This window comes from Amblyomma mixtum, chromosome 1 (assembly GCF_055824585.1).
Source record: "Amblyomma mixtum isolate Tamu chromosome 1, ASM5582458v1, whole genome shotgun sequence".
Taxonomy (NCBI): domain Eukaryota; kingdom Metazoa; phylum Arthropoda; class Arachnida; order Ixodida; family Ixodidae; genus Amblyomma; species Amblyomma mixtum.
The window spans coordinates 229,188,813-229,211,454 of NC_143012.1; the positions used below are offsets into that span (position 1 = coordinate 229,188,813).

Sequence of the window (22,642 nt, forward strand, 5' to 3'; positions counted from 1 at the left end):
AATCGCTGTGGCTTAGCTTGGTTAAGCCCGGTAATTGCGAAAGCAATATCCGTACCTACGCCATGGTTCAGCTCGTAGTGTAGCTGGTGGTGGTGCTTGTGGTTAGACTTGTGGTGATGCATCGGTTATACAATCCAATCCATTCCAATCCACTCCAATCCAATCCAATCCGATCCACTCCACTCCACTCCAACCCAATCCAATCCAATCCAATCAAATTCAAACCAATCCAATCCACTCCAATCCAATCCGATCGAATGTAATCTAATCTAACCTAATGCAATCTAATCTAATTTAATCTAATCCAATTCAATCCAATCCAATCCAGTCAAATACAATCCAATCCAATCTAATCTAATCCAATCTAATGCAATCAAGGTCAAATGAAGGTCAATGGTGATCATCGCCGCGGCACGGCAAAGGCGTGAAAGTGCAAGTAGTATTGCTTTCGCAATAAAAACAAAATAAGCTGATTGGTCGACGGTGTGTGCGACACCATGAACCCACGTGATATGGTCGAGATGTCAGGGGCACTGCCTGTTGGCAGGTGGCAGTTGGCAAATGTGCTCGTCGCGTCAGTTGGCCGAGCACGATGCCGTACTCGGCGTCTCTTGGCAGGTACGCGTGGCTCTGTGCAGACGTGCCTAGCACGCACCGCGTATCAGCCTGGAATGGGGCCACAGTGTCCGCCGCGTGTTTACTGTAGAGGAAAATCTCCGAAAGCCCGGTAAACCACGTAAGTACGTCGTTGAAAATGGGGTGTCGCGGCGACTGCACAGGCTCAAAACGCGGCGAGCAACCGAGAAGAAGGAGAAGAAGCAAGCTGAGCAGACTTCTGACTTTAATGCTGCTGCATTATTAGCACATAATGTAATGAACCCTAAGCAAGATTTCTTGTTCCTCTCAGCGCGCGACAGTTTGAAGTTCTTAAAAGCAATGTGCTTGATGGAACGTTCATGTCAACTGTTAGGGATATTCAGTCGTAAGCGTATTGACATACTCAGTCACGGCCCGTACCTTCTCTTTCGAAAAGATCCTTCTATGAAAAATGCGCCTGACAGTTCCGCTGTGACTAGAAAGAGTGAGCTCAACCTCGGTTTCCAAGCTTGCCCTGAAAGAAAACTGGGCGACCATATGCCGCTTTTCTTGAAGCAGCTGCGATCATTCGGGATGGCGTGTATCCCGATACTCCAATGGGGCTGAAAATGTGAAATGCGAAGGCAGGCGATTTGGTTGTCTCCACAGGAACAATCAGGGACTCGAAGGGAAACAACAAGTGGGTATTCAGCGGCATCAAAAGCCTCGACTGAAAGCAAGCATGGCTTCTTCGCGATGTCCCCTGCTACCATCTGCTACGTCCGACTGCTCGCTGCCCTGCTCGCCTGTGCCTTCGTGATGGTCCTGGCATTTTCGCTAGGAAAGGTGAGCGCGTGCGGTGCCTCTCTGCATTCAAGTCCATGTCTGATGAGGCTTGAGCTTGCCAAAGCAGGCACTGTTCTATGAACTCCATCACCGAACACTAGGAGACATTGAGGAAAATTTCAACCCATTTCTGTTCTTTGTGAAAATTGATTCCATGGCTTTATCTAATTAAGAGAACGTTTGTGCGAAACCGAGAACCGGATCAGTGTCGAACAAAAATGTCGAACAAAGTGAACTAAGACGTCGATTCGTAGGTTTTGTCGCTTCTAGATTTAAATATATTAGCTCAAGGCCAAGGAAGGCCATGTAAAAACCGCTTAGAACTGAATTGCCGTGTAGCCTAGTCTCAGGTGTCCGCACAAACAATATTCTTGATGGACCATATGTGCGCCATGTGCGCTGTCCTGTGTCAGTCTTTCTTGTGTACCTCTTCCTGTAGCGCTATTGCCATTTCTGTCTCAAATAATGCACCATGTAGCCCAAATTGACGTTCTTTTAAATCATTATTAATTCTACCCGGGAACGTAAGTCGTGAATAAAAATAGGACAGTCGCACAACGCATTTTTCTTTTGCTTAACAGGCAGTGTGAAGCACGGCTACACAGACGCGATAACAGCCTTAGGCGAGAACCATGTGAAGCGAAAATCTGAGTTATTGCCTCTATTTCATAATTTCAGATGGTTGACGTAAAGCTTTCATTGAGTGTATTCCTACAACCTATCCGCTTATGTGTTGACACTTTTTCCAGAGTTGTATTATCTGCTTCGAAATGGCCTTTCCACCTGAATTTGATACACTGCTCACCAGTACTGTAGCTGCTAGTGAGTTCAGTTACTAGTCGGGATGAGCATGCAGACCTCTAGCCAAACTTTTCCACAACCCACATGTGAAGAAAATTCTCCCGCGAGCAGTGAATGATGACACGTTCAGCGATAACATCATAAATGAAAGTTAAGAATGCTGACTCCTTTATTTTGTGAGTTTAAAGCTAGGTTTGCTTTAGAGATATCCACGATTTTTTCGACATACGCAACTCATTGAAAAGAATGTTTTAGGTTTGCTTTTGGCACTCGAATTATGTAACAGTGTCCAGGCCACATACGTAGGCCCGAGCTTGCCCCAAACTTAGTATCAAAGCCGGGCTCTAACCAGGCTCGCTACATAGTCACTATACTGAGTAGGGCACAGCCCGCAAAGCTCGACGATATCCTGGGTCCGCCCGGGCCCGGGACCGGTAGCGCAGCCGCTCAAGAGGTAAACTTCTATGTGCAATCAGTCTCTAGCTACCCGGTTAAGAAAATGGTCGGCAAAAGCTCTCCAATCGCGGTGAAGCTTCAAAAATTGATGTGGTAAACACAAAAAGAAAATATCGGAGGACGTGGTCGCCAGCTCAGTTGTTTTCAACACTGACCTTTTCTGCGAATAGTCCCGAAGACCCGAGGTCCAACTGAAAAAGGTTAGATAGACGCACAATGAACTCGGCGTTACCTCAAGATTTAAATCGATCAAAATTTACGGCCCATTATATTTAAACACTAAAACGACCTTGCAGCCATAGCAATCACATTTTATTTTCAATGCGAGCGCTTTCGCTGCGTATTCATGGCCACACTGGCCGTGTTTTAATGGAAAATAAATACAAAAGCGCCTGTTAATTGCGTAGCATGTCTTTGAAGACACGAAGTATCCTGAGCCAATACGCTCTTTGCCAATAACGTTTTTCGTAGTAGAGCTCTGTTTTTTGTGCCGAATGCAGGTATTCAGAGACTCTTTTGGAAAAGACGGCTTCCCGCCATGCAGTCGAATGACGGTACTTCTCTACTGGGTCTAATGAGACTTCAAATATTTAGTCGCGAGCTATAGCTCCTGGTAGCCCAGACCGCATGCGCTCGCTGACACCTGACGCATCCCAAGCCACCTGTGCTGGATACATTGTAGGCCAACGCTCTTGTGCAAATGAACCCTGTATCAGGCGTTACAACGCTCCACTAAAAACACCACTGTGGTTCAGCCCGCCGCTGTATTTTGCGGTTTTTCTTTTTTAACTTGTCTTGTATCGTCACAACGAGGCCAGGCGTGCGCGACCAAAGCTACTTGAATATAGCGCAGTTAGTGACGCAGAATAAATTCGGCCTAGGAGTCAGCTTTCCCTCATTCCGCGACAATACATATTTTGACGCAGTGGTTTATTAATAAACAACTGCAAAGATTTGAGTGCCAGAATTTCTTCATTCATCAGATGTTCCTCGTCGCAATAAAAATAAATCAGTTTTGTAATTTTTCCCGCGTAAGGAAAAGGCAATTATAGGAGACATGAATGAGTGAATAAACACCCAGAAATTATTTTTTTTTCAGCCAACATCATTCCCGTATCTAATTCGAGTCGCTGCTAGAACGCCAAAATGCACTTCATCCTGCAATAGTGATTCAAAAGACGTGCACAGCCTGTGCAACCCAGGCCCACAACTTCAAGCCCTAGCCCGACCCAGGCCTGTCACTTCAAACAAGTTCCCGCCTCAGGCGCGGATAAACAGCACATTATTCAATCAGAAGTGGTTGGGGCCGAGATGCGAGGAGCTCGATGAGTGCTCTAAGTCGAACAACGAGCAGAAATGCCTATATCAAGAATCAGAACAGCAGGATGTGAGGTATATAGTAGCTTCCCCGGGACTCTTTTATAACGATATCACTTTCTATTGCATGGCCCACTGCAACGACATCATCAGGATAACGACGATGATGAAGATTCAAGGGACCACGACGATTTACATCGCTCCTCTGACATCATCGTTCCTATCATTATTACTGATTCGGTTCACACTACTACACTTTCAGAGACATCAGATTTCGACAGTCCTGATCACCGAACTGTCGTTACCACAGAAACTAGAGACGTTACCCGCACATGGAGTCCGGGTGAACCGACAGTAGATACAGGAACAAGTGCTAGAGAAGGACCGGCAAGCTCGACTTCGGCAACACCATCAACATCGACCACCACTTCGTCGTCGACGAGTACAACCTCGACCTCCAGAGTGAGAGTGCTCAACCCATGTACTACAGACGAATGTCGTATTCAAAGCGCTTTAATAATGGAGCCGTTGAAACTCACCGAGGACCCATGCGAAAATTTGTACGAATTCGTGTGCGGCTACTACAACAGCAGAGGAAAGGAGGATGCCTACACTAAGGTAACTATTTCTGGCATTTGCTATCATATTTTAATTGTGCCTTCGTGGAGTGAGCCACATAACGGCACCATTACCGAGCGTTACCAATATGTCAGTGCATTCCGTTTCTGTAGAGTACCTAAGCTGTTTTCTGGTTGACCAATGCCTAGCTTCCCGAATTAAAGCGCCGGAGCCCAGACCACATCTGTTTATGTAACAAAAGCTTTTCTGCATTTCGCGATGATGTGCAAAGTGCGTCAGACACAGAAGGTGCAGCTCAGTATTTCACTTCGCTTTAGAACACACCTCCTGGAAGTTCACTCACAGTGTTGTTTATTTCGGCTGCGAAACAAGAAGAAACGGAGAACCATAACTTTAAATAGGATCTAATTAATGATTTCCAGAGCATTTTGCATTGTTACCTCTTCCTTGTTACCAGTGCTTTCGATTTCGCTGATTTTCAGTTTTCACATATTCAGGTATATAGATTGTTGATGAACTTACCCTGCACATAAAATATGTGAAAAGCTTTCTTATTTGAGTGGAGGAGTGCTGAAGAGCAGGTGTTTTCAACTTGGGCCACGGAATTTATTTTCGCCGTTGTTTTGCCGGCTTCTTTCGAAAAACGCGGGATATCAGTCTGGCTTTCGAGCCTTCGCGCAATCGACGTCGCGTCATGAATATTTGGGGAGAACAATTCTGTTTCATCGTACCACTAGAGTTAACATTCTTATGTAGGTGCCAGGTTTGGTAAACAGACCACGGGTTGAACGCAGTTCGGAGGTTAGCATAGAGCAACGTCACTTGCAAAGTTTACGTAAAATGTACAGGAGAGCTACTCACAACAACGTCAACTAAAATTATGAGCGAGACACTCATTCTCGACAGAAGAACCCACAAGCTATGCCTTGCGGCTTCTAGGAGAACAGCTCGAGGGCACAACTGCATTTTTATCCGTAGTAAAGGAGTTGGAATGAGTATAATGAACGTTAATTTGACTTTGCCTCATTACGAGTGTGCGCATATACCATCGGAGCTCACAGACGGCGAAGGAAGCCGGCCCCACCCCGTGCCTCCATTTTCTTTTGGAGCTAAATACAATGCTTATAGCAAAAAAATTTACTATTGCACTCTGGATTGGGTCGTAAGACGCAGTGATTTTATCGTAACATGTTGAAACATGTGAAGTTGTGACAATCAGGCGTTGTGCAAAGTTGTCTTTCCAATTGCAGGCTCAGGCTGCCATACGCAATGCTTCCTTTGACACCATCTTCTCTAGCAATGTGCCGGCAAGAGGCCAGACCGCCTGGCAAATAGCCGCAGGACTCGGCAAGGCCTGCTTGAGGCATATCACGAACAAATACGATGAGGTGAGGGTGCAATGACTTTCCAGGAAGTCGCAGTCCACATCATAGTAGATATAGTCGAATTTCCACAGGCGCGCACGAGCTAAAAAAAAAAATCAAGAGTGAAAATATACATACGATGCACCTTTGTTGAAAAATAGAGATCACTTTTCCTTTTTAATGCATTTCTGTAAACAATGTAACAGCGGGGGCTAGTTGGTGCTTCATACTGATAAAATCGCGCTTAAAAGCACAGAAAGATGCGCTTCGTCCGTCTGTGTTTTCGTCTTTCTGTGCCTTTTAGCGCAATTTGATCAGTATGATTTTTGACAGGGATCTATCCCGTCCTTTCTCCACCTCCTGAACGATCGTCGATGGCGCTTATGTTTTCATGGAACCCCGCTGAGTTGGCATGTTTTGGAACCACCGACACTTGCAGAAAACAATGCTATTATATTAATCCAATCGGTTCTCAGTGCGGACGGAACACTTTGACCAATGGGGTTTAATCGTTATGAGTTCTCAGAACAGAGATACCTACTCGATTATTGATGCAATGCCCGTCTCCATGTGAACGGCGTGAGCGGTGGCATGGGCGATCGCAAATGCTTTCTTTCAGTAGATATCTTAAAGGGAGGGAGGTAGGAAGTTGGGGTGGAAACAAGGGCTGTGTTTTCTTTACAAATATAAACGCCAGCCGTCGCAGCTTCATCACAGCTTAACTCTGAAGTGAAGAGGTCATATGGAGATATTTAAGTTATCGTTTTTGGAGAAATTTCTAGCTTCTTCGAATCCGTTATCCAAGGTGGTTAGGTTGGTTTAGATCGCGAAGCGCTATGCTGGATGTATTTGAGGGCCACCACATCTTCGAGACCCAGCTGCTGACGACAGCATGCCAGCTGTATTGAAAGGGAGTATTGAACTGTGGTGATGTGAAAAAACGCGAATATGCATGCTAGCGCTTCGTCTGTGATGCGTTTCCACATTCGTGAAGGGCACGCAAATTGGAAATATTTTCGAAGTTGCTACAGCAGCTCCGTGAGAACAAGTGCCTGCGAAGCCGCAAGAAGTTCGCGATCAAGTTAACAGCATGCACTCTCTATCACTACTTCTTTGGGCTTTTATTATGAGAGAATCTAGTTTATAGCAGTCATTTATGAAATACATTTTCGCAGGTGAATGCACTAAAGTCGTGGCTTGTCGAAATAAACCTCGACTTGACGAACTTGGGTGCTGCCTGGAGGGTCGACCCCGTGGACATGGCAGTTCGCCTCGCTCTCGACGTTGGCATTCCTGTCCTCTTTGATTTCACTCTCTCCGACACCGCCTTCGTTGAAGGCAAACGGGCGATGAAAGTAGGTGCACTGATTCTATGTTCCTTATTTTCACTGTCGTCAAATCGCCCGGGATGCCCTGCTTAGCATCCAAATTAAGATGTACAAGAGCGGAAACAGCTTGCGCTTCAATCCAAGCCAACCTCTAATTCAGCAGCTCATGGGAAGCTTCGTGTCATTTTATTGTGGGCAACCTTCAAGCGACAATCGGCAAACGATAGATTACAGACAGGCAGGCTTATATGCTTTAACGACATGACATTAAGAACACCGACAACGATGAGATAAAGGTAGCAATTTCACATATTCCCTTATGGTAAAAAAAAAATGGTCACAGCATAGCACGGTGAAACAGGAATATTACTCGTGTAAACTGGCGCAGGAAGATGCGCGAAACTGAACAATAGTCACTCCTCGCGGTGTTTTTAACTCCCAGCTTCGGCCCATGATCAGACATGACAATGCTGCGCATGAACCGCTCTCGGTAACTTTATGACGCCTGTTTTAACGCTACAGCGTTAAAACACAGCGTTAACACAGCGTTAAAATACAGCGTTAACGCTGTAGCGTTCTAACGCTAGAGCGTTAACGCTACAGCGTTAAAGACCCCGTTCTCCAGGAATTCCGGTGCAAGCGTTGTTAGCCAAAAACCATGGGCATGACTGGCAGCAGGTGGTCCCAGAAAGCAACATAGGCAGATCGGCGTCAGGTCACTTTGCAGCACAATCACAACCTCCCCACCGGATAGTGAGCAAACTGCCCATCGTGATAGGCGGGAGTTAAAATAATGGTCGGTAGCTCGGAGCGAGCAACCGGAGCCGCATAAGGCCCAGCACTGCAAGCATCAGCGACTGCAGAGCAGTGGCGCATCGCTTAATCGCTGCACCACTACCCTGAGGGGCGTGTGAGCACACACAGGGTTCTATGAATGGAATGTAGAGGACAACCTTAAGGCGGAGCTTGAGTGTCCCCTGAAATTTTTAAAATGAATTTATACCATCTTCAATAGGCTTTCTCAGCAAAAATAAAAACAAAACGTTCGCTTCAAAACACCGCAGTAAGCGGATGGACGATTGCATTCTTGCAGTCGGCGGGGTATATCTAGCGTCCTGATAATAGTTATATGATTGTTTTACGCAATTTAGCTCTTTGTTTTAGTAATTACTTTTGCTTCATAGTTCTTACGCCATTCCGACCACTCTCTTCTTACACAAAGAATCTTCGGGGGGGGGGGGGGGGGGGATGGGCAGCTGTATTCTAGTCGTTTTACTTCCTTTTGTTTGCATAGTTGTACGAGCCCACGATGTGCCAGCTGCATGCTTCCATAAATATAAAAAAATTGTTTCATGAACACCAAACGGGCTACCCAGAGACCATGGTTTGACTGATGCTGTCAAATTGTTTTGCAAAATAAAGCTAGCAGAATCGCCCTACATAGGACTCTAGACGTCGTTGTGGAAAGTCCAGCTTTCTTTGACTTGAGTTTATTCGTAAGGCATATGTGGAATCTTGTATGATACTCTTGTGAACTGATATAACCTTCGATGAGGAGCAAAGTTAATTTTGCTTAAGAAGTTTGTCCTGGTGTTACACAAATAGATAATAATACGAAAAAAAATCCATTTTGGCGCTTTTTTAACAATAAATAGTAAAAAAATTTACAAGCGCCCAGAAGGTGGATCTGATGATATATTTATTGCTTTAGTGTAATCTTTAGATATGCGAGAAATTGCATTCATAAACCACTTCCTGTTGAAAAATGTGCTTGCCCAGAACTGAGTATCAGTAAACTGAATGGAAAACGGAGTACTTACCGCACCCGTAATTGCACAGCAAGCGTGGTTATGTTAATTTCCTAGCTCTACCATCGGCTAAACGGTAAGTAGCGAATTATCATGTGTAGCGCTGATCCAAGTGAAAGGGAGGTCAAGAAACTATTGGCGAAGACTGACGCAGTTATTTAACTGCGGCGCTTGCACTATCCCGGAAAATTTTCGTAAAACCGTCTGTGCATGTGTTACACACTTCTTAAGGTGACGAGATCCAACAGAGGCTGAAACCTCGAAAAGCAATGTTTCTATCTTGTTTTTTTTTGTGCTGTTCATCAATAGGAAAATAATAGTGTATTAATCTTACAGCTCAATGTGGGGTCGAATCCCACCAGTGGCATGTGGCTGTTTTTACTAATACTTTCTAATCAATCACCTTTCAGTCGCAAGATGACTATGCTATTTGCACATTGGGGAACGCCACAAATAAAAAAAAAATTGTAAGCTTTCTTTGGTTGTTTCGGTGACCGTTGGCTTTCTTTATATGTCACAACGAAACCCTCATACCCCTAACCCTGCCTGTCCAAGAGTTATTAAATATAACCTGAGATAATCTCAGATAATCAGACCTGCGCATTTTCCCTACACGAGCCGGAAAAAATGTGTCAGAGATAAGGGTGCTCCGATGCAGAATGCGACCTGATGCATGGTGCAAAAATACAAAAATATGCACGTATTTACATAAAACATGTTTTTTATGAGATACAACAGAAATTAATGCTGAGGGCCTAGCAGTATATTGTGGTTGCAAGAAGAAAACGAACATACCTGGAGCTTGAAGACAATATTTTTCACTGCCTTCGCAGTTCAGGATCAGCGATATTTGGGAAGCGTGGCTGAGCAAACGCAACGAGATGTTCAAATTGCCGAATGGGGTCCTTGGCTACTTCCGCGACAAGTTGTCGGCCTACCCTGGCTACGGCCCTGACATCAACACTAGCCTACCTGGAGAGTTCTTTAATTACGACCAAGCACGTAAGCGCATTTCTCTTATCGGACATTGCGAAAGCCCAAGCGTCTTGTATTGGTTTAGCCACTCGTCTGGTTGCAGCCTCGAAAGGCACCTTGTGTTTAGATAGGATCACTGCACAGGTGCTTTTGTTATATTTCTTCTTTCGGCAAGAATGAAATGAAACACGGAAACGTCAAGCGCTGTTCTGGTACTGGGGCTGCAAATGGAAATATAATAGCGAGGACACCTGGGATCCTTCAGAAAAGCTCTACCCTCGGTAGTTACTGCCATCAGGCAGACAGTTACAATTTATTTCGGCTGTGATAGACGTCCCCCCGCGGTAGCTGATTGAGCGTGCAACATGTTGCGACTCACTGCAGAGAGTCTTGCTAGTTGACGACCTCAATCGAACGCACACACACGTTATAAGTTATTTAAACCATCACACGGGCTCAAAACAAATTCACTGGTCTGCTGAAAAGCGGTCTCTACCTGGTTTCGATAAAAGATGTAGGACAAAGAAGGCAGTAATTTTTCAATAGCATCCACTCAAGCGCAGAGATTCGGTGACAGAAGAAAGCTACGTTGCGTTTACAGCAACTTCGCAATTGAATAATCTTCTGTGCGTACTGCTTCGGGGGTTGCGCCAGCGACCATAGCCTGTCGCTCTTTTTTGGCAAGTGACTGATCCGCACAGGCGGTGGCCCCGCCTAAAATGTACTGCACCTCTTTAACAGCATGCTGCAGCATTAGGCGGCGGTCATATGTTGTGAAATGACGGCGCGAATGTCAGCTCAACACATTATGGGCGCCTTTGGTCTGCGCTTCAACGGTGGGGCCAAAATGTTGCCGGCAGAGTATTGATGGGGCGCAAACCATTGGAAGAGACCTTTACGAATGATTTTATGGAAGAGTTAGGTGTCTGATGTGTCCGTATGGAAGCGTGAACTCAGCGATCCACCTAATGTGCGCGAGCATTAACTCATTTGGCTACAGTACAATATGACCGAGCCGAAATCTTGGCTGCACACTTAGAAGAAAAAGACCCGTGAGCTGCGATACGCTGGCCTGCCTGGCTCTGGCAAAGCAAAGGAATGGCCCAAGGTGTTTGGAAAATTTTTTGCTCTTATCATGCATCCTGACCACAAACAAAAAATGAGTGAGCCTGAAATCTGTAAAATAGGTCCTCTACCGCTGGCGCTCAATGTAGTGATGATATAGTGTGCACAAGAGCACTGCATCAGCCTCATTTTGAGGCACAGGCCTGAATTACCCGTGCGAGACAGGTCCGAGCACTTTGATGTATGCCATAGATTGGTGCTTGTTGGGCTAGTTGGTTGAGCGTTACTTCATTGGCAGCGCAGGTAGAACGAAGGGACGGGATAGGACACAACGCTCTTTACTCTTGTGTCCTACCCCGTCCCTTCTTTATGCCTGCGCTGCCACTCAATTCATGTATGCGCTGGCTCATCTCAGCCCCGCCAAGTTCTCCCCGTAGCCTGCCAAGCCTGTCGCACCGAACTTTGCGGGAGGCCCGACCCGGCCTGGCCCATGCCTTGTCCCTCCAGGAGTTAGAGTAACCACATCGCGCATAGTACACAATAAAGTAGCGCAAAGAATCAAATAAACCTCACACTGATCGGCTGATAAAGCGCATTGTCGGATGCCTAAATGCAACGAAAGGAACACCGAATTGCACACATATTTCTACAATAGATGGAAGTAAAACAAATGAAGCAAACGTTGTGCCCCTAGTTATTGTGAAGTCGCCAGGGAACAGGTGGCGAAGGCAGACACTTTGTTAGCTTATATTTTCTCGGAAAAGCATATCGAAAGAAAGGCAATCCCGTACTCTGGCATTCTCGCTCTGGTCTGCAAAAAAAAAAGGAGGCGTCCCTGCAGAGGCAGAACAGTGACTGATATGCTGTGCTATACAGCATGTTGTCGGGCCACCAAATACCGCAAGAAAAAGCTTGAAGCGGAATAGTTTGTTTAAGGTTTTTGTAAAGACAACGCAAAAAAAGACGAGGATAACACAACAGACGGGACTGGCGCTAAATTTGCGCTTTATTTCAGAAGAAGCAACAGAAGGATTATACAGACAACGATCAACCACGATCAGTTCGAGAGCGTACGAATATGATGATACACGCCGTCAAGATGTACTGGACATGGGAAACAGCAGAAGCCAGGTGCCGGGGAATCATAAAAAAAGAAGAGAAAACGGAAAGACCAGACAGATTCACTGGGAGCAGCTTTAGCATTGAAAAACGCGTCCAGAAAACTACAGACCTGAAACAACTAAAGATCAAAAATTTGTTCGTTTGTTTCATGTGGTAACGTTCCAAAGCGGCTCAAGCTATGAGGGAAGCCGTAGTTTAGGGGTCCGGAAATTTCGACCACGTGTTTTTCATTAAAGTGCACTGAAATTGCACATTACGCGGGCCCCCAGAATTTCGCCTCCATCGAAATGCGACCACCACGGGTGGAATCGAACCCGTGTCTTTCATGTCAGCAGCCGTGCGCCATAACCTCAAAGCCACTGTGGCGGCTTGGCGTGGACTTCACGCAATGTGCTTCGGCGGGTTATGTGGGTTACAGCACATATCTTTCTAAATACTCGATGAACATCATTTTGCCCCTTTTTTATGAGGAACGTTAGAGGTGCGAGCGGATGTAAGCGGGCAGAATCTGACGCGTTATGGCTCTTCCTTGTAAGGATTCAGTTTTTTGCCTCCCACGCTTGCCCACCTGGGAGGGGAAGCTAAATTATTTCGCGGCAACGCTCGCGAGAGAGCATACCCTTTGTAAGGCGTTGCTCGTTGTCAAAGAGTACGTTGATGAGGACCTCTTGAAGCAATGCAAACAGGCTACAGCGCCATTTCTATTTCCTTTTGCAGTTAACAACAAAATACAAAAGCACGCGAATGAGGGTAGCCCCTTTATTACTGGAGCGCTGAAAGAAATGGACCTCAACATGGAGCCACACATGAAATCAGGTGAGCGTTTGTTGTCAGGAAAACCGAAATGTGTAGAAATCGCGACTGTTGTCGTTCAGGCAAGGCAGGACCTCTCAGTACAGGCGCATGCGACGCACTTTCAAGAGGAATTTGCCTATACGTGGTTTCTTGCGTTCAGAAGTTGGAGGGAGTTCTTGATATGTGGGCAAGCAGAAGTCAGTGCTTGTCCCACTAGGGGTTCTGTATGCACAATATTATTTGTTTGTTAGCAACGTTCACAAAAACAAATTACAATCTAACTGCTTACTCAGTGGCTGGCGCTAGGAAGCCTCGTGTCACCCTCGAATACATGACTCGGTGGTCACATGCATGCCTGCAAAAGGGCATCAATCTAACCATAGCTAGATGTTTTGCTTGCATTATTATCCCAGCCTAACTCACCCAGTTCATAGGCCAGTTAATATGACATTTGCAGGAGCTTGATGACCATAAGGTGACCATCTGTCGTTGCTCTGTTACTCAATGTAAAATTTTGGTGCTATTCAGACACTTCCCTTCCCAAATGGTACCTCCCCGTTCACATTCCTAATGACTATACCGCTTTTGATATTTGTCAGCCTCAAAGCATTCACTGTCGGTCAGTACCAAACGCAATATAATTTGGGAAATGCTTTCACACTGATGTTCCGCAGTGTCCGAGTAACCACGTGGAGACGTGTGGAACGATACAGCATTTCTACAACATTACTTTTGCGCGCGCAGATCAGTGGGCCTCCTCGGTAACCAGACACACGCACGGCAAGTACAAACCTGGCGACAAGATTACTTTCCAAAAGGAGCTGCTCCAAGATTTCGCGCTAGTACTGGCAGACCCCGGCTGGGGCGGCATCGGAATGCGGTCTGTGCTGGCTTGGGGCCTGTTCGAGACCCTGCTCCCTTACACGCGGTTGGACGAGTTTGCCAGCGGAAAGGACGCTAGGACGTTTTGCCTCGATCAGGCCCTGGAAATCATGGAGTTCCCCATTACTGCCAAATACTTGCGAACTAGTACGTACTTGCGCTCTTCACTGAAGTTTGTGGGAAGATTATGGCATGCACACAAAAAGCGCACAGTGAAGTTGCCCGACATTGCACTTTGACGATAGTGGGCAAGTAACTTAAATAGAATGTTTCGTAGTACCTCTAGAGATATTCTGTACAACTGGAGAAACAGCGAAAACGTTCATAGCACTCAGCTGCAATATCTGCATCTATTTGGCACCGTAACAATAAAGTAAACTTCTTATAGCGCGACTGGGTGCAGCTCGTTAAAATGTGATACCTAGATTAGTTTTGCCTCACTTGTGTAGCGTATGATTGGTTGATTTATTTATAATGTGGAGCAAACAACATTCTGAAAGAACGAACAGAAAAAGCCCGAATTCAATGAATTCAAAACAGCGTAAACTAAAACATAATTTTGGTGATATAGCATATGTAACGTCATTCCCTCTTTCATAATCACTGAACACAAATGACTGAAATGGTAAAGTTAAAATTCAGCAATAACAGCGGGAACTATTAATGAGATGGACAGCAGAACATAACCTGTAGACCAACAGGAAAGAACGGCCCCATAGTTAAGCCACATGTTTTACAACTCCACGAGATAATGGTGCCCTCATGAATGATGAGGCCACATTTAGGCTCCGAGGTCTATATACTGTAACTCAAGAATGAACGATAGGCTGCTGGCTTAGAGACATGATGCGGTTTAGAACGTAGCAGTACTGGTGATCTTCTCCGAGTTTTCTCATCACTATAAAAATGTACTAATAAAACTAAAGAAAAAAAGCTCGGACAACATGGGTATCTAAAATGAGCACAGCGTTCAGGCACCTAAACCCATTTCGTGCAGTATTGTATGTTCTCTCAAAAAAATTCTTTTTGTAGCCCCGTCGCCTCGAGTTAGCAATTTTCAGATTCCCCTATTTCGCTAAATGAGACCCGTTTTGTTTTTCATAACTGACCTGCCCGCCCGCACACCTCAACAAAGCGGCGGCAAATTATGAACGAATTTTTGAAGCGAAATCTTGAAGTGATAGAACTGAAGAAGTCTTGCGCAGATTACCCATCTCTATGCGTTTGTATTCCACTGGACTTCGCAGATGTCAGCCAGGCTACGCTGAACAAAGCCACGGACATCTTTATCAAAGTCTGTGCCGCCTTCAGAGCAACCTTGGAGGCATCCACGTGGCTGGAGGGCACCGCGCGTGACGTTGCTCTACGGAAGCTGGCAAATATGAAGGCCCACATCGGCAGTCCCGGCCAGAGGCTAGACGAAGCCTACTTGAACGAATACTACGGTCAGTTGGCGCCAAATGTTTAGTCGAACAACACTGAAAGAATTACGGAACATTTAGTTGCGCTGGATCTTACGGAATGAAGAGTAAACACAATGTAGTCCCGATTCCTAGTAGACTGAGGATGCGTATGAAATAGAGACACATACGTACTGCTCCTGCAAAGAATTCTTATTTTTCTAGTGTCCATTTTTTTTCATGCATACCAATTACCAATAAGGCAAAAGCAGGTTTTTTCAGCAACGTCTTAATAAATTCTGGGGTTGTTAATATTTGTAAAGACATTAGTTGCAACCGTGAAATATGTTTATATGGAAAAAACTGTTGCCTTCTAGATTTAGAACTACATCAGCATGACGCGGGCGCTCGTCACTCGGCGTTTATTCTGCGCAAGCCAATAATGACAAGGACAAAATTAAAAAAAGATGTCAAAAAACGAAGCATATTATACGCCCTTAACTGCATCGCGGACGCTCTGCAAATTGTGAAAAGAAACTGAAAACGCAGAGCACACATTAAATGAGAACATTGTTTTCAATACCAAACTCCACAACATACAGCGGAAAGCTGGCCTTCCTACGTGGTATGTATGTGTGTGCACATGTACACAGGTATGTACAAATGCCGTGTATGTACACGTGGTATGTATGTGTATGCACATGTACACACGTATGTACAAATTTCATGTATGTGCACATGCCATGTATGAACACATGTTTGTCGGCACCTGTGTTTCTTTTTCTATGCTTCGTCTAGTTTCGGGGCTAACGCTAACACAACCAGAAACTACAAAACTTGAATCTTACTCAACAGCATTCAAAAAACCGCTCAACGTCTACCCATATGCTCCTCAAATAGGTGACTTTAACACACTAGCCTCTTTCTCACTTCGCCGAACTAACACAACATCGGGACTGTCAAGTAGCCCGCGCGTCTTGTATGGAGCAGGGATGAGATATCCTGAACCGAGCAGGCATCAACCCATCAACGTGACACCAGTTAGCCAATGGCCTCAGCTACCGCACAACATCTCAATTCCAAACATACCAAGAAACACGACGCCACACCTCCATGACGGTCTTCGACAAGCCCATGCAAACCATCACCGCAGAGAAAGCACATCTAAAACCATTACCAGCAGACCATGGCGAAGCAAGCGCTTTTTTACTGGGTCTTAGTACTGGTCTCAAATAAAGTTTTTCCTCCTCCTCCTTATCGGGGCTGCTTTTCTAAGCCTGGCCTTACACGAAATAGACTGAATTCCAAATCTGGTGAAGTGTACATTGGACAGCGTTTCAAGAGCTAATTTAAAGGCACTGCAATGCGCATTCTTTCAAGGCTGGTACATAAACAAAATTTCCAAATCTTATGGAGTTAACGTGCGACATGGCATAGAGCAAGCCACAACCAACGCAATGAACCTACTACTTTTCTCTCTTAAAGTGGTTCATAGTTTATGAGGGTTTGACGTCCCAAAGCAACTCAGGCTATAAGGGAAGCCGTAGTGAAGGGTTCCGGAAATTTCGACCACCTAAGGTTCTTCAACGTGGAAGAACTGCAGATTGGGCTAGTTGGTGTAGATTCATAGTGATGGTTCAACAGCGCAAACACACACAGACCAAGAAGTAGTCTGTGTGTGTCTGCTCTCCTTCTTGGTCTGTGTGTGTTTGCGCTGTTGAACCATCTTCAACGTGCACTGACATCGCACAAAAGTGAGCTTTCTTTGATTCATTATCAAAAATAACGATTAGATTTCGCGTACACTATGCTTATATTATTTAACTGAACCTCAGTAAATTCCCCCTGTGGCAAACACCACAGATTTTGTGTATGAATTACCCTATGGTACTGCTTGCAAATTTTTTGTCATGGTGGTGACCGCACCTTCCAAATGTGCGCTTCTTGACAAAGAAATCTTCCATCCTTCTCTCAAATCGCAGCTCAATTTCCCGACATCCCGCCTGACGGCAGCTTCTTCGACGGATGGCTGAAGGCCCGATCGGCCGTAATTCACCAAAAGTGGACGGACCAGAATAATGCCATCTTCCCCATCAGCAGGCTGACGCCCTACTACGTGTACGAAGGCAACGTCGTGGTCATCCCGGCAGGAGCATTGCAGCCAGAGTTTTTTCCTGCGAAGGGAGTTGCGGCCGTCAACTTCGCAAGGCTAGGCAATGTGAGTCAATAACCTCAAATAAGACTAACACAATGGCTATAATGAGGAAACGTTCATGCCAAGAGTGGAAGCAACTGCACCGGGAATGAACACAGATCAATCCTGTCATGAATGCTCCACCGAATGGAGGGGCTTATGTACTGCAGCTTGTCTCGTATAAGATTCATCCACACGGAATAGTTTTTTCTGAGCGCGACGATCGGTTACTCTACTCTTGTCCGTGTTGCCTACCTTTCAGGTAGCTGATTGGAGTGACTTTAGAAGCTAATGGTTGTCTTTTTCCATAGGATGTGCCAGTCTTAGGAGCGCTGCACTAGAACGACAGTGTATCCCTATTTTCATGGGGTGAAGAAACACGGTCATTAATTGTGTGTATTAAGCCAACTCCATGTAGAACTTGAACAATAGAACAGGGTACAAAAGAAGCACGGTCTTCACCCGAATTCTTATTTAAATGCAATGTACGCTATTTGTGTAAGTGTGTTTTTACTGCAGGACTTGGCCCACGAGATCATGAAGGCCTACGACGGTACAGGAATATTGTATGGCGACAACGGTCAAGCCAATCCCTGGAACACTACGGCCGGCGTAGAGCGCTACGTCTCAAGTATGAAGTGCTTGCACCATTCCCACGAAACGGTGAGACACACAGCACTGGCAAAAGGTTATCTAAACGAACTGTGACCAGATAAACGCCTTATTATTAGAGTAATAGTGCTCCAAATGGTCGACATTATTTTAGGTATGAAATAAAAAGATATTTTTAAAGATGTTTTATTCATATTTTCACGAGAAAGAATAAAAGGCATATCTCACTATGCTACCCTTTGGCATTCCGGCATAGTATTTATGTCGATACGCTTTTCGCCTGGCATATTTAATGCGTCTGTCTATCTTGCATAGCTACATAGTGTCGTAAGGTAGTTAGTTTTACATAGCTACTTCCAAGCACAAAACGTGACTGAACGATAGCACAACACCAGCGCTATGACGGCACAACATAGTGCTGCTTTGTGCAGTCCTGTCACCTTCGGCGATGTGCTTCGCGCGGCATAATTCGGTTTGCACAATAAAGGATGGTGACTAAAAGGTGTTTTATTCACCACATATGAATACTTTTGGCAGTGCACATAGGCATATGTAACCACACCACATCAATATTAGTTTATGGCTATGAGGCTCAACGGTTCAAGACCAAACTACTAAAGTAATAAAATTATTTGTCTTTACTTTCGTCTAGAAGAGAGATTGAGGAGAGGCGGAGCAGTAAATGCATTTTATAGTTCATGCCAAACACTTCTGGACAAGCGCATTTTATGAATGAAATGTTTTAAACAACGCAATTTTTGTTTCGCATATTGCAAGGTCGCAGAATAACACTCGGTATATCCGCAGATCCTTCCTAGGAACGCTTGTAGTTTCCTAGTGTTTAGTGAAAAAAGGAACCCTCTTCGTTTTCGACCTTAGCTACTGTCTTCAGTAATCGGTGGAAACAAAGGACAAACATTAGAAGCGGTATTCTGCTGCGCATTGGACTGTTATACGACTACCATCAATATGTTCATAACAGTACCATACAATATTTCACACTTGCCTCACAATTAGCAGTGATGTCTTAGAGAGCTGTACGTGAGATCAAATTAAATGTTCTTAGATTCTGCGCTCACTTTTCAATTTTATTGGAACATTCAAGTTGTTGGACAAAGTTCTCACGAGCGTCTGTGCGTTCGGAGGTTTCGGGTAGTTACCATCCTTCAGGAGCAAATAGAAATTATCGCACATATTCCTAATGATAACTTGCACTGCAGGCGGGATACTCGCCTCTCAATCTGCCCCTAAACGAAACCGTGGCGTCGGCAAACGTGGCAGACCTGGTGGCCGCCACCGTAGCGCACGCCGGGCTCCAGAGGCTGCACATTTCCGAGAGGACGAGCACGTTGCCGGGCCTCAACCTGACGGCGGAGGAGTTGTACTTTGTGGGCCGCTGCATTGATGCCTGCAAGTACAAGAACAACTCCGACACACCAGCGGGGCACCTCGTAAACCCCCTCGCCCGCTGCGAAGTGCCTGCAATGAACATGGAGGCCTTCTCGGCGACATTCGGTTGCAGGGCCAAGACACGCATGAACCCGTCGCCGAAATGCTCCGTCTGGTGACCGCTGCACTCTCTAAGCTGCACCAGCTGCCTGCGAGGATGGTTTCGTGTTTTTCTTTTCTTTTGTTCTTGAATGCACAATTATTTTGATCCCTTCGGTTGTGTTGGCGAGTGGGAACAATAGCTGAGAAGGCTACCGGCGCTTAACCATTAGAACGCATCATATGGTTCGAAAGAAGCGAGTTTGAATTTGTTAAGCATCCCTTGAAGATTCGGCGGCTGCGCCGTTCCGCTGCTCTGCGCTTGATCGTCGATTCGATGGCCGTCCATGTAAGCCTGCCTGAGGCTTAATTCTATCCTCTAAACCGTGCAATGCCTCGACAATGGTACACACGAGCTCTCTGCTCGCCTTGGAGGTGTTTAAACGGTGATCTTGGCTTAATAGCACCTCAGGATCTAAAAGGCAGCTCCCCCCACCCCCCCATGGAAACAGAAAACTTTAATCGCTTGGTTTTTTTTTTTTTTTTTTGACGCCAGCTTGCATCGCAACCAGAACTTGCCATTATTACCGATGAGAGATCAAGATTAGGCGGATCGCTTTCAGTGGTTTGAAACGCATTCGAAAGGTTCATAAATTCACGAAGCTGCAATTCCCAGCGTAGCTGCTGGTCGAATATAGTGCAGCAGTTATCGGGATGCGTCGCCAATATTCTCATATGCACCATCAGTAAAGGGGAGCTGAGGTTGTTTTTCTTCATAATTAGAGGTGATTGAATGATTAGTACGTACGAAGCTTCAAGGCGAAACATGCCATGTTGATTTGCTCAGGCATTTAAAATAGTGAAGTAGTCGCAGACTAAAACAATGATGATGTTCACATTTGTCCACACCGCGTTCGGGAAATACGGAGGACCTGATGATGATGCCATTGTTGTTGAAATTTTGAATTCCGGCTGCTTTCGCTCACACCCCACCCTTCGTTGTCCGTCCGCGCAAAACCATGCTTCGCAGGCTTAACGTTCGGCGCCGGTGATTTTCTTCAGCTAAAGCTTCTTTGCTCTAAACGTAGTGCCGCCAAACATGACGTCATCACTGCGGCCCCTGCCCGTCGTGTGCACAAAGAAGTAGCTTAAACGACTACGCGGCTTCAGTCGGAGTGACCACTTCAAATCCTAGCCCGTAGAGGCCGCATTTTTACATGCAATTTTCACAAATCTTTTCCTTTAGCCTCGTCTTAATCTAAAACCCCTTAAGCTGCACTTTAAATCTAAACTCTGAAATAGTGTCTGAATGCGTGAGGCCATTTTGAAGCCCAATATATTTTTGTACATTTGAATTCTGAATATTTTGTTTGATCAAAATTCCGCATGAGTCGTGAATTAAGTGCTACAAAAATTGTTTCCAAGTGCTCCTATTTCGAAGTTACAGCAAAAGTCTTAAACACCCGTGCACACCACGTGGGATTACAAAGTTTTGCAGCCAAACAAAAGCTCCATTATTGCAATATTAGCTAATTTTCAAGTTCATTTTTCCGTTTAGACTTTTAACTACAGTTCCTTTTCATCGATGTTGATATTTGTTTTTATTCACTAAACCATTGACAACAGCGAATCGAGACTTTTGGAGCACATTGCATGATTGTCAGAATATTTGGAACACTTAGGATATTTACGAAATGTTACCAACAGAGAAGTTTGGTTTGTATGATAGCGTGCGTTATTTCGAGAATGAAAACACAAGCGCACTAACAATTCTAAAGTGCACTGGGATCAAACTTGGCGCGCAAGTGCAGAAAGCTTTGCAGACCGATGACCAACCAGCAGCGGATCTGGAAAGTCTTCCTTTTCATCAAATGACGGCAGGGGATTTTCAGCACCAAATAGAATATTACAGCACAGCTTGTGTACTGCAGGTTACCTGTATCAGCACTAAATTGTGCTTGACCAAGCAGAATTTTTCAAAAGTGAAGTCTCCTGCCAGATTTTGAAATCTGGAATGAAAATTCAGCACTTGAACAGGCCTTTCTACTTCGGTTTGAGTCCTCGGTAGTGAAATTTCAAGAATGACATTTCTGGAGCGTTAGAAAATTTGCTCCTTCCGAGCCGTGCGCACACACGAGCGCACTCTACGGGTGCTTTTTAACCAAACGCGAATCGTCAAACATGGCAGGAGCCGGAGAAGAGCAGACTGGCATCTTCCCATTTTCCTCTGCTATGAGCTGGATGTTGGGGCAGATGGTGGCGTGCGGAATTAAGCTGGACTTGGAGAGAAAAATATTAATTCAATGCATTAGAGTTCACGTCAGCAACAAATTTCGCAGGCCTATGTGATGAAATTCGCTGATTGATAAACATAGGTAACGTGACTTTGTGACGTCTTCATAACATGCCCTGATTGGTTGAGAGATGCCACATGACACTGTAACGTCATCACAATCTGGCCACCGTGGCAGGGGAACTTTAAATTATTCATTGGTCTAGAGAGGTCACGTGACCTTGTAACGCCACCACAACCTGCTCAATTGGCTGTGAGCAAATAATGGAATTTTGAACACCAGACATAGAAGAAAATCCGGAAGAAGACTTAACAAAAGAAATCAATAGATATGGTTAATGTTTCTAAGTGGAACAGAGATGAAAAAAATTGAAATAAAAGATCAGACAAATTAGAAGCAAACGCCATCATCATCACAACTTAATGTATACCGGGTACTGCAAAAGATAGTTGTCATAATATGACGGTTGATGGACCGAATACTGCAACTAAAGTGAAGCATGTAGACGTAGAAGTTGGAACAGAAGCGGCAATAAATGCGAATTATAATGTGGTCACACTCCCCTCCTTACTGAAATAAAGCCTCCCAAAGTTTTTCTCTTGTTTTTCTCGCGCAGGGGTAACACAGCAGTTTATATAATCCGTAAACGCGGCGTCTCACTTTGTAAGTTACAGATTCGAAAACTGGTTTTCCGTAAAAATTACACGGCAGATTCTACCTGATTGAATTATCAATCGTTT

The 22,642-nt window shown here is 45.1% G+C and overlaps 1 protein-coding gene across 1 annotated transcript; it reads left to right on the forward strand.

The window, feature by feature from the left end:
* The first annotated feature begins 1,332 nt into the window (after positions 1-1,332).
* LOC149371096 (neprilysin-3-like) lies at positions 1,333-19,688 on the forward strand. The gene is made up of 9 exons (XM_089579255.1): positions 1,333-1,422; positions 5,826-5,963; positions 7,115-7,294; positions 9,909-10,077; positions 13,777-14,061; positions 15,162-15,359; positions 17,297-17,532; positions 18,028-18,171; positions 19,341-19,688. The coding sequence occupies exons 1-9, from the start codon at positions 1,333-1,335 to the stop codon at positions 19,686-19,688; spliced, it is 1,788 nt and encodes a 595-aa protein (XP_089435381.1).
* Positions 19,689-22,642: the final 2,954 nt, after the last annotated feature.

Coding starts and splice junctions, on each gene's coding strand:
- LOC149371096 (XM_089579255.1), top strand. CDS start 1,333: ATGTCCCCTGCTACCATCTGCTACGTCCGACTGCTCGCTGCCCTGCTC. Junction 15,360..17,296: donor CTACTTGAACGAATACTACG/GTCAGTTGGCGC, acceptor CTCAAATCGCAG/CTCAATTTCCCGACATCCCG. Junction 17,533..18,027: donor ACTTCGCAAGGCTAGGCAAT/GTGAGTCAATAA, acceptor TTTTTACTGCAG/GACTTGGCCCACGAGATCAT.